Source organism: Ranitomeya imitator, chromosome 6, assembly GCF_032444005.1.
Source record: "Ranitomeya imitator isolate aRanImi1 chromosome 6, aRanImi1.pri, whole genome shotgun sequence".
NCBI classification, from domain to species: domain Eukaryota; kingdom Metazoa; phylum Chordata; class Amphibia; order Anura; family Dendrobatidae; genus Ranitomeya; species Ranitomeya imitator.
In genome coordinates, this window is record NC_091287.1 from 418,593,912 (window position 1) to 418,607,269 (window position 13,358).

General features: G+C 39.4%; 1 protein-coding gene across 1 annotated transcript in view; it reads left to right on the top strand.

Moving 5' to 3' along the window:
* The window catches only part of SPIDR (scaffold protein involved in DNA repair), an 801,106-nt gene that overhangs the window by 196,317 nt on the left and 591,431 nt on the right, over positions 1–13,358 (top strand). The window contains exon 6 of the mRNA XM_069731306.1: positions 9,393–9,616. Coding sequence (XP_069587407.1) covers positions 9,393–9,616 — 224 coding nt within the window. The remainder of the gene's footprint in view (positions 1–9,392; positions 9,617–13,358) is intronic.

The following is a 13,358-nucleotide window of genomic DNA, read 5'->3' on the forward strand; positions in this document are numbered from 1 at the left end:
GACCTAATATTAACCAACAGGCCAGACCGCATAGGAAATGTAAGTGTTGGGGGTCACTTAGGAAATAGCGATCACAAAATAATAAGTTTTCATGTATCCTTTAAAAAGATGTGTAATAGAGGGGTTAAAAGGACACTAAACTTCAGGAGGGCAAATTTCCAACGGATGAGAGAGGATCTTGGTTCAATTAACTGGGACACAAAAATACACAAAGAAAATGGGAGACATTTATTAGCATCCTGGATAGGACCTGTGCACAGTATATACCGTATGGGAATACACATACAAGAAATAGGAGGAAACCAATATGGCTAAATAGAGCTGTAAGGGGCGCAATAAGTGACAAAAAGAAAGCATTTAGAGAATTAAAGGAAGTAGGTAGTGAGGAGGCATTAAATAAATAAAAAAAATTAAATAAATTCTGTAAAAAGCAAATCAAGGCAGCAAAGATTTAGACAGACTCATTGCCAGAGAGAGTAAAAATAATCCTAAAATATTCTTTAACTACATAAATAGTAAGAGTAGTATCACCAAATCCAGACTCATGATGTGACCCTTACCAATTGCTTGGTCACTACGTTTACCTCCATATATAGCAATACAAAAATAGGAGAAAACCATGGAGTTTGTTTAAAAATCGTACAAAATACCTTTAATTAAACATACAAAAAAATACACTGAAATAACAGACAAACAATAAGATACGATGTGTAGACACCTAAAATTTGCAGCGAGCCACATATCCATACAGACCCATCACAAAAAATATATATATGCGGTAACAGGTGAGAGACACCCACCCACCTCACGACTCCCAAAGTAAATCAAAGAGCACCCCCTCTAATGAATAGTCAATGCTCCATTGAGATAAACGCAGCACAACCAGTTATAATCCATCAATACAATAACCCTTACCGACCCTTGTTTTGTGATCGCCGGTAATTAACTGTTTACCGGCGACCGGATCGCACATCAGAGGACAGAGAAATAGGGGGATTCGGGGACCCTATTATACTCACCAGTGTCCCTGGGTCTTCCTGCTGCTCCTCCTGGTCTTCTTGGCAAAAGAAAATGGCGGGCGCATGCGCAGTGCGCCCGCCATCTGTCGCCATCTGCCGGCCGACAGGAGAAGAGCAGTTGTGGCTAAAATTAGGGCTAGGGTAAGGGCTAGGGTTAGGGTTGAGGCTAAATTTAGGGTTAGGGTTGGGGCTAAATTTAGGGTTAGGGTTGGGGCTAAATTTAGGGTAGGGTTGGGGCTAAATTTAGGGTTAGGGTTCTTTCACACTTACGTCGGTACGGGGCCGTCGCAATGCGTCGGCCCGACATACCGACGCACGTTGTGAAAATTGTGCACAACGTGTTTCAGCGGATGTAGTTTTTCAACGCATCCGCTGCCCAATCTATGTCCTGGGGATGAGGGGGCGGAGTTACGGCCACGCATGCGCGGTCAGAAATGGCGGACGCGACGTACAAAAAAAGTTACATTCAACGTTTTTTGTGCCGACGGTCCGCCAAAACACAACTGATCCAGTGCACGACGGACGCGACGTGTGGCCATCCGTCACGATCCGTCGGCAATACAAGTCTATGGGCAAAAAACACATCCTGCGGGCACATTTGCAGGATCCGTTTTTTGTCCAAAACGACGGATTGCGGCGGATGCCAAACGACGCAAGTGTGAAAGTAGCCTTAGGGCAAGGGTTAGGGTTGGGGCTAAAGTTAGGGCTAGGGTTGGGGCTTAAGTTAGGGTTAGAGTTGGGATTAGGGTTAGGGTTTGGATTAGGGTTGGTATTAGGGTTAGGGTTGGCATTAGGGTTACCCTTGGGATTAGGGTTAAGGTTAGGGTTGTGATTAGGGGTGTATTGGGATTAGGGTTAGGGTTGAGATTAGGGTTTGGGGTGTGTTGGATTTAGGGTTTTGATTAGGGTTATGGTTAGGGTTGACATTAGGGTTGTTTTGGGGTAAGGGTTGTGATTATCGTTAGGGTTAGTGATTAGGATTATGGTTAGGGGTGTGTTGGGGTTATGGTTGGAGCTAGAATTGGGGGGTTTCCACTGTTTAGGTACATCAGGGGGTCTCCAAACACGACAGCCAATTTTGCGCTCAAAAAGTCAAATGGTGCTCCCTCCCTTCTGAGCTCTGCCGTGCGCCCAAACAGTGGTTTACCCCCACATATGGGGCATCAGCGTACTCGGGATAAATTGGACAACAACTTTAGTGGTCCAATTTCTCCTGTTACCCTTGTAAACATAAAAACTTGGGGGCTACAAAATCTTTTTTGTGGAAAAAAAAATATTTTTTTATTTTCATGACTCTGCATTCTAAACTTCTGTGAAGCACTTGGGCATTCAAAGTTCTCACCACACATCCAGATAAGTTCCATGGGGGGGTCTAGTTTCCAAAATGCGGTCACTTTTGGGGGGTTTCCACTGTTTAGGCACATCAGGGGCTCTCCAAACGCGACATGGCGTCCAATCTCAATTCCTGCCAATTCTACATTGAAAAAGTAAAACGGCGCTCCTTCACTTCCAAGCTCTGCGGTGCGCCCAAACAGTGGTTTACCCTCACATATGGGGTATCGACGTATTCAGGAGAAATCGCACAACAACTTTTGTGGTCTAATTTCTCCTGTTACCCTTGTGAAAATAAGAATTTGTGGGCGAAACATCATTTTTGTGTAAACAAATGTGATTTTTTATTTTCACGGCTCTACGTTATAAACTTCTGTGAAGCTCTTGGGGGTTCAAAGTGCTCACCACACATCTAGATAAGTTCCTTAAGGGGTCTAGTTTACAAAATGGTGTCACTTATGGGGGGTTTCCACTGTTTAGGCACATCAGGGGCTCTCTAAACGTGACATGGCGTCCGATCTCAATTGCAGCCAATTCTGCATTGAAAAAGTCAAACGGCGCTCCTTCACTTCCAAGTTCTGCGGTGCGCCCAAACAGTGGTTTACCCCCACATATGGGGTATTGGCGTATTCAGGAGAAATTGCATAACAAAATTTATGGTTACATTTCTGTTTTTACACTTGTGAAAATAAAAAAAAAATGGTTCTGAATTAAAATGTTTGCAAAAAAAAGTTAAATGTTCATTTTTTCCTTCCACATTGTTTCAGTTCCTGTGAAGCACGTAAAGGGTTAATAAACTTTTTGAATGTGGTTTTGAGAACCTTGAGGGGTTTAGTTTTTAGAATAGTGTCACACTTTGTTATTTTCTATCATATAGACCCCTCAAAATGACTTCAAATGTGATGTGGTCCCTAAAAAAAAAAAAGTGTTGTAAAAATGAGAAATTGCTGGTCAACTTTTAACCCTTATAACTCCCTAACAAAAAAAATTGTTTCCAAAATTGTGCTGATGTAAAGTAGACATGTGGGAAATGTTATTTATTAACTATTTTTCGTGACATATCTGTGATTTAAGGGCATAAAAATACAAAGTTTGAAAATTGCAAAATCTTAAAATTTTTCGCCATATTTCCGTTTTTTTCATAAATAATCGCAAGTAATATCGAAGAAATGTTACCACTAACATGAAGTACAATATGTCACGAAAAAACAATCTCAGAATCAGCGGGATCCGTTGAAGTGTTCCAGAGTTATAACCTCATAAAGTGACAGTGGTAAGAATTGCAAAAATTGGCTCGGTCATTAAGTACCAAATTGGCTCTGTCACTAAGGGGTTAAAGACTCCATAATAACAGGGTCTGTACCACATGACTGGCGTATAGCAAAGGTGGTGCCAATATACAAAAATGGGACAAAAACTGAACTCGGAAATTATAGGCCAGTAAGCTTAACCTCTACTGTGGGTAAAATCCTGGAGGGCATTCTAAGGGATTCTATACTGGAGTATCTGAAGAGGAATAACCTCATGACCCAGTATCAGCACGGGTTTACTAGGGACCGTTCATGTCAGACTAATTTGATCAGTTTCTATGAAGAGGTAAGTTCCGGATTGGACCAAGGGAACCCAGTGGATGTAGTGTATATGGACTTTTCAAAAGCTTTTGATACGGTGCCACACAAAAGCTTAATACATAAAATGAGAATAATGGGGATAGGGGGAAATATGTGCAAGTGGGTTAAGAGCTGGCTCAGGGATAGGAAACAAAGGGTGGTTATTAATGGAACGCACTCGGACTGGGTAGCGGTTACCAGTGGGGTACCACAGGGGTCAGTATTGGGCTCTCTTCTTTTTAACATATTTATTAATGACCTTGTAGGGGGCATTCAGAGTAGAATTTCAATATTTGCAGATGACACTAAACTCTGCAGGGTAATCCATACAGAGGAGGACAATTTTATATTACAGGATGATTTATGTAAACTAGAAGCTTGGGCTGATAAATGGCAAATGAGCTTTAATGGGGATAAATGTAAGGTCATGCACTTGGGTAGAAGTAATAAGATGTATAATTATGTGCTTAATTCTAAAACTCTGGGCAAAACCGTCAATGAAAAAGACCTGAGTGTATGGGTGGATGACAAACTCATATTCAGTGGCCAGTGTCAGGCAGCTGCTACAAAGGCAAATAAAATAATGGGATGCATTAAAAGAGGCATAGATGCTCATGAGGAGAACATAATTTTACCTCTATACAAGTCACTAGTTCGACCACACTTAGAATACTGTGCACAGTTCTGGTCTCCGGTGTATAAGAAAGACATAGCTGAACTAGATCAGGTGCAGAGAAAAGCGACCAAGGTTATTAGAGGACTGGGAGGTCTGCAATACCAAGATAGGTTATTACACTTGGGGCTATTTAGTTTGGAAAAACGAAGACTAAGGGGTGATCTTATTTTAATGTATAAATATATGAGGGGACAGTACAAAGACCTTTCTGATGATCTTTTTAATCATACACCTGCAACAGGGACAAGGGGGCATCCTCTGCGTTTGGAGGAAAAAAGGTTTAAGCATAATAAGATGCGGATTCTTTACTGTAAGAGCAGTGAGACTATGGAACTCTCTGCCGTATGATGTTATAATGCGTGATTCATTACTTAAATTTAAGAGTGGACTCTATACCTTTCTGGAAAAGTATAATGTTACAGGGTATAAACACTAGATTCCTTGATAGGGCGTTGATCCAGGGAACTAGTCTGATTGCCGTATGTGGAGTCGGGAAGGAATTTTTTTCCCCAATGTGGAGCTTACTCTTTGCCACATGGTTTTTTTTTGCCTTCCTCTGGATCAACATGTTAGGGCATGTTAGGTTAGGCTATGGGTTGAACTAGATGGACTTATAGTCTTCCTTCAACCTTAATAACTATGTAACTATTTAAATAGAATATACTTAAAGGCTATTGCTATTTCAGACCTTTATGGCATTTCCACAAAATTTGCCAAAAATGAAAATACCAATTTTAAATGTATAAGTAACTAAGAAGGCAACATGAGGCAACATAGTTTAGGACAATTGTAGAAATATAGATATAAAAGTATTGTGTATTAATAAACAATTGTCCAAAGGAATTCCTTAGCCATGGATATCAAAAATAATGATAGACTAGCTATCAAAGAATACATAACAGGGGGGGGGGGAGAACAAACTCCAAAGGATAGCCAAAGTCTATAGTCAATAAAAATGCTTTATTTTGTACAGGGCATGAGGGTGGTGACAGCTACAAGAAATCACCAGACGGAGTAAAAAGCAAGGGTACTGGGAAACCCACAAATGCCATTAAGAAATATGAGATATGTAAGACATAATCATAGTAAGTATTACCGAGCGAGGAAAGTACATGACAACCACTATAAGGTACAGCATAGATAAATATCATAAGAGGTAAACATGTACATGTAAATCATCCCAGCTCAACTAAATAGGAGCTGGATGTATAACCAAGTACAATCAGTGTAACATACAGTACATAAAAAATACTAAATACATCACCCAGGCAATATCAGCAAGTGCAGGCAGGTAGGGGATCCCAGCGCCCGCCCCAACGCGCGTTTCGGGAAACCTTCGTCAGGGTTTTAAATGTATGTAAAATAGTAATTTATACTACTTATATTGATATTCTTCTATAGCAGGTGCTCATATCTTTAACTATTCCATCCAGTCACAGTTTTGACAGTTCCACTTTTGTCCTTGTGCTTACTTACAGAAGACTTTTGGAACACATTTTTCATATTCAGTTGGACAAACATGATAATAGGCGTGATAGAGCAGAATAAAACTCTTTGGTATTTATTTGGCACCTAAAGTTTTTTTTTCAAGTGGGAATCACCAGAGAGATTTCACTTGTGGCATGTACTTATTCCTCTTTTTGATACTGACCAATCATAAGCAGGCAGCAATACGCTGGGGAAAGAACATGCCCATAAAATTGTCAGAACAGGCTCCGTGTGAGACATGTATTGACAAACAGTGCTGAGGCACAGCAGAGCAGAGTATGATTAATAGCTTTCAGCTTTTGTCTCCAGCACATCTAGTATCTCTCCTCACAAATTGACATGAGTTTTATTTGCGGGACTAAATACCAAAGGCCATTAGCATTGATAAAGCAAGTGTAGTGCTGACGACTCAAGTGTATCGCCCCTCCCCCCATACTGGCTGCTGATGAAAGCTGTTGATCATACTGTGCTTTGCTGTGGCACATCATCACTCTGAGGTGAGGAGAGCAGACATTATGTCTCACACTGAGCCTGGTCTAAACTATACATGGGGCGTGCTCATTTTTCACTTGTACGTGGATTCATACTTATGATTTGCGGAGTTGGCAGCACTGTGAGAGGAGAGCTACTAGAAGTGTTTGTAATGAGGTTGGTCATCGTCAGAAAGCTAAAGAAGTACATGCCTTATGGATAACTACCTGGTAATGCCCACTTGGAAATTAAAACGGTTTACTGTTCCATGTATTCATTGACCACTTTTACGACCAATGACGGATGTAGCACGTTATGAGTGGGTGTCAATTCCCGTACCATGACATGCTATGTCCGTCATGCACACGTCACTGTGTGTTAATACGCCGTAACCATTCCTTGTCGACAGCGGAGCAGGACGGGAAGAGGTGCGGGGACCTGTGCCATCAATCCCCACTCTCATAGGGCTGTGATTTGTCAGTCAACTTGATAGTTCACAGCATAATTGCGCAGGAGTTGCTGAAATATCATTGATCATTAACGTAAAGTGGCTCGGTCCTTAAGTGGTTAATTGCAGTGCGCCAGCATATAATGTATGTAAATGTTCGTATATTAGTTACATAGCATATTTGTGCACCTGTACATTAATTTTATTACTAAAGGTCTGCGGGCCCTATTTTTTGCGCTTTAGTGATTATACTATCATATTTATTTTGCTTTCACTTTTTAACCTCCCTTAATCCCTTAATGACCGCTGATACGCCTCTTTAACAGCGGCAGTTAAAGGGACCTTATTGCTCAGCACCGCTTTTTAATGGCATTTAGAGATAAGTGTATAGGGTCCCCCAGTGTCGGAAAGTCTCCAGGGTTTCGGCTACCGGTGGTAGCTGACACCCCAGAGAAAATGATTTGGGTCGGTTTTTACCGTCTCCTGTCACGTAATCACTGAATAACGACGTTCACAAAAAAGCAGACTCCATTAATTTCTTTTCTGATTATAATCTAGCATACCAGAAGAGAGATAAATGGGGTCCCCCAAAGCACCCCCAGTCCCTCCACCATCCCCGGATCCTCCTGCTCCATCCCCTGGCCCTCCATGTCATTTTTCCAAGAAGAAAATGGCAGGCATGGCCTGAGATCTGCTGGCCGGTACCTAGCAACAATAGAATTTTCTTATTGGTTCATTTTGATCACTGTGATAGACCTTATCACAGTGATGATAAAAAGTAAATCAAACCCCCCTTTGTCACCCCCTTAGTTAAATAAAAATAATAAAATAAAAAAAATTGTAATTTTTTCCATTCTTTGCAGTTAGGGTTGGGGTTAGGGTTGTGTTGGGGTTAGGGTTGTGTTGAGGTTATAGTTACATTGGGGTTAGGGATGTGTTGGGGTTAGGGTTGGGATTAGGGTTAGGGGTGTATTGGTGTTAGGGTTGGGTTTAGGGCTATGTTAGGGTTAGAGTTAGAATTGGGGGTTTCCACGGTTTAGGTACATCAGGGGGTCTCAAACGCAACATGGTGCCTGCCATCAATTCAAGTCAATTTTGCATTCAAAAAGTTAAACGGTACTCCCTCTCTTCTGAGTCCTGCCAAGTGCCCAAGCAGTGGATTTCCCCCACATATGAGGTATCTGTGTACTCTTGAGAAATTGCTCAACAAATTTTATAGTCCATTTTCTCCTGATACCCTTGTGAAAATAAAAAAGTTTGGGTCTAAATTTAGTAGTTTTAACTTTTATGTGTGAAAAAAGTTAAATGTTAATTTTTTCCTTCCACATTGCTTTAGTTCTTGTGAAGCACCTGAAGAGTTAATAAACTTCAAATGTGAAGTGGTCCCTTAAAAAATGGTTTTGTGAATTTTGTTGGAAAAATGAGAAATCGCTGGTCAACTTTTAACCCTTAGAACATCCTAACAAAAAAGTTTCCAAAATTGTGCTGACGTAAAGTAGACATGTAGAAAATGTTATTTATCAACTATTTTGTGACTCTCTGATTTAAGGGCTCAAAAATTAAAAGTTTGAAAATTGCAAGATGTTTAATTTTCCCCCCCAAATTTCAGTTTTTTTTTCATCAATAAACACAAGTCTTATTGAAGAAATTTTACCACTAACATGAAGTACAATATGTCAAGAAAAAAACAGTCTCCGAATCAGTGGGATACATTGAAGTGACACTGTTCTGAATTGTAAAAATTGGCTTGGTCATTAAGGTCTAAATTGGCTTGGTCACTAAGTGTTTAAAATATTGTTCTAGTAAGCAACATTAATGCTCTGTCTGCCAATACATTTTGTTTACGGCTCCCAAAACCTTTGTTCTGGTCTCTGTCAAAAGTCTGGCTTTGATCCCCCCCATTCAATCTTACAATGGTATTCTCCTCTGTGATGCGGTCTACCAAACACCTGGCTGAGCCCTACTACTGAACCTTGACACTTTTCCCTACATGGTTCCCTATCCTGGCGATACTATGACAGGGCAAATTCAGGTTACATTTTGAGGTTTATTTTCCTTGTTTATCATATTAGTGTAATCCTGGACCAATTGCTGGGTTACATTTTTTCATAACCAACTTTTTTATTCCATGATGAGATCTAATGATTTTATTTCTGCACTTTTATTGGTAAATGGAAATTTTGCAATTTGGCCTATTACATACCCATGTAGATTTGTGAATCTCCCTACCGCCACTTCATATCTACCTTTTTGTTATATTCCTTCCAAAAATAACCAGAGGAAGTAATACAATTATATCATTCTACTTATTCTATTTTAGGACATTCTCTTTTATTTCTTTATTTTAGTGTGTGGATATTGTTGAATATTCTTCTGATGATCCACCTGATGAACCTACTACTACCAGGGCTGATAGGTTAGTAGGCGATGAAAATGACCTGCGCACTGGTGGGAAATCAGCAAGTGAGTGGTTGAAAACGGCACAGATTATGCTCCAAACGCCAGAAAAGAAAGCAGATGTTCACTCTAAAACTCCAGAGGACTCAGCCAAGAAGAAAAAACGTTTCCTTAGGTAAGTATTTCTTTTGCAAACATCCATTTTCTTGTAGAAATATTGTGAGAAATATATGTAAATGTGAAACCTTAAAACAGATTTTTGTTTTTTTCTTTAAAAAAGGCATTTTGATCAAATTATTTAGGGGAAAAAATTTTTTATGTCTGAAAAAGTGACTTTTAACAAAAAAGCTGGATTCATAGATGAAGCTCAGCTGTGAACTAAGGTTACATGAGTTCGTGAAAAAATACACAATAGCAAACGTAAAAACACCATGGGAAGTTGAATTGGTCAAGCATTTTTTACCCAACACATTGTTAGTGTATTGAATGCCTAGGCCATTGTTCATTTTCACACATTGGTAGGGCATTGAATTGGTCAGGCATTGTTTAATACATTGGTAGGGCATTGAATTGGTCATGCATAGTTTACATTGGTAGAGCACTGAATTGGTCAGGTATTGTTTACTTTAACCCCTTAGTGACAGAGCTAATTTTGTACTTAATGACCAAGCCAATTTTTGCAATTCTGACCACTGTCACTTTATGAGGTTATAGCACTGGAACACTTCAACGGATCCCACTGATTCTGGCTTTGTTTTTTATTGACATATTGTACTTCTTGTTAGTGGTAAAATTTCTTCGATATGACTTGCGTTTATTTATGAAAAAATGGAAATTTGGCAAAGATTTTGAAAATTTTACAATTTTCAAAGTTTTTCTGCCCTTAAATCAGAGAGTCATACATAGCTAACATAGTTACGGTAATAAATATAATTTCCAACATGTCTACTTTACATCAGCACAATTTTGGAAGCATCATTTTTTTGTTAGGTTGTTAGGACGTTATACGGGTAAAAGGTGACCAGCAATTTCTCATTTTTCCAACAAAATTTACAAAACCATTTTTTTAAGGGACCATCTCACATTTGAAGTGAGTTTGGTGTGTGGGGGGGTCAGTTTAACAGAAAATAGGCAAAAGTGCCACCATTCCAAAAACTGCACCCTTCAAGATGAGCAAAACCACATTTAAGAAGTTTATTAATCCTTCAGGTGCTTCAAGAGAACTAAAGCAACGTGGAAAGAAAAAATAAACATTTTTATTTTTTTCACAAAATTTTTTAATCTGGAACCAAACATTTTTTATTTTCTCAAGGGTATTACGAGAAAATGGACCACAAAATTTGTTGTGCAATTTCTCCTGATTACGCCGATACCCCATATGTGGGGGGAATCCACTGTTTGGGTGCATGGCAGAGCTCAGAAGGGAGGGAGCGCCGTTTGACTTTTTGAATGCGAAATAGGGTGGATCAGTGGTGGGCGCCGTGTCGCGTTTGGAGACCCCCTGATTTACCTAAACAGGTTCATTCCATGTCAAGTGAACCAATGAATTTTACCACTATATTTTTAATTCTTTTGAGATTTTGTTATTTGGTAATAGTGTGTCAGAAAATGCAAAATGTGAAGAAAAAAAATTCTAGATATTTTTTAAATTATTTTAATTGATTTTCAAAGTTCGAAAAAAGTGCGAATTTCGGTGTTGCCTGCCTTTAAATTTCTCCCCATAACTCAGGCTAGAAAAAAGATAGAGAAACAAAATAAACACCATTCTACTCAGAACTGTACAGGCTTTCACCAGATATGTCACAAGAGTATCTTTGGTAATATTTTACCTATGCGAACGCAAGCGCAGAAATTTAAAATGCATTTCCGAATAAAACGTTTAATTTAAAAATTTCAAAAACTGCTTATGTGCCTGCTATAATCCTAGCCACATTTGTACTAAAATACAAGCTGGGATCGTGATGGGATCATATTTTAAAAAATAAAACTATTACAGTGTCAATTTGAAAATCTCACATTCAGATCTGTTCAGCCTGTGGTCTAACAGTGTGGGGTCTATATTTACCAAATAATCCATGATTTGTAGTAGATATTAGTGTATCATGTTACAGCTTAGAAGCAGGAGAGGACAGAGGAGAAAGCTTGGTTAGGGCTGAGAATGACCAGGGGTAGGCAGTGAGTGCAGAGCAGATGACCGGCCGGCAGCTCCAGCCTCCACAGGCCAGATTCACACCAAATCTTAATAACCAGGCAACTCCTCATATGGAGGGAGAAACATGTTCTTAACATCCAGTCCATGTATTGTACAAACTAGGACTACGAAGAGGAGGAGAGTTTGTGAAAACCTCGGTTACAGGAAGCAGAAAGGGGACTCAGCAATACCGCACTGTCATCCCATGTAATGAAACAGAAATAAAAACAAGGATTTTTTCATTCAGCAAAGACAGTGAAGTCCATGACGTGGTAGAAGACGGCACAAGATCTGCAATGGATGGCATAACTGGTGATGTGACCTGTGAATATGATCAGCGCTGGTGATGGCTACTGTACTCTCCAAAGATTGTGAAAATGAAGAAATAGAAAGGACTTTTCTGCAGCTTCTGGTCTAGCGCCGTCCTTTGTGTATCCAAGAAAACCAGACATTGTAACAGTTAACAAAAATCAGATATTGACTCAGGTGCAGCCGAGCACCATAACAGGCTGCACATACTCTAACACAAAAGGAAACGGCCATTGCTAGTAAGCGCTTATGGACAGGATTACATTTCACCCACTAGAAGGGAGACATTGATAAAAGGCCAGTGTAAAAACCTACTATTAACCCCTTTACCCCCAAGGGTGGTTTGTACGTTAATGACCAGGCCAATTTTTACAATTCTGACCACTGTCCCTTTATGAGGTTATAACTCTGGAACGCTTCAACGGATCCCGGTGATTCTGACATTTTCTCGTGACATATTGTACTTCATGATAGTGGTAAAATTTCTTTGATATTACCTGCATTTATTTGTGAAAAATAAACACGTAAATTTGGCGAAAATTTAGAAAATTTCGCAATTTTCCAACTTTTAATTTTTATGCAATTAAATCACAGAGATATGTCACACAAAACACTTAATAAGTAACATTTCCCACATGTCTACTTTACATCAGCACAATTTTGGAACCAAAATTTTTTTTTTGGTTAGGGAGTTATAAGGGTTAAAAGTTGACCAGCAATTTCTCATTTTTACATCACCATTTTTTTTTTAGGGACCACATCTCATTTGAAGTCATTTTGAGGGGTCTACATGATAGAAAATAACCAAGTGTGACACCATTCTAAAAACTGCACCCCTCAAGGTGCTCAAAACCACATTCAAGAAGTTTATTAACCCTTCAGGTGTTTCATAGGAATTTTTGAAATGTTTAAATAAAAATGAAAATTTAACTTTTTTTTCACAAAAAATTTACTTCAGCTCCAATTTGTTTTATTTTACTAAGGGTAGCAGGAGAAAATGGACGCCAAAAATTGTTGTAAAATTTGTCCTGAGTACGCTGATACCCCATGTGGGGGTAAATCACTGTTTGGGCGCATGGCAGAGCTCGGAAGCGAAGGAGCGCCATTTGACTTTTCAATGCAAAATTGACTGGAATTGAGATGGGACGCCATGTTGCGTTTGGAGAGCCCCTGATGTGCCTAAACAGTGGAAACCCCCCACAAATGACACCATTTTGGAAAGTAGACCCCCTAAGGAACTTATCTAGATGCGTGGTGAGCAGTTTGACCCATTAAGTGATTCACAGAAGTTTATAATGCAGAGCCGTAAAAATAAAAAAATCATATTTTTTCACAAAAAAGATCTTTTCGCCCCCAATTTTTTATTTTCCCAAGGGTAAGAGAAGAAATTGGACCCCAAAAGTTGTTGTAAAATTTG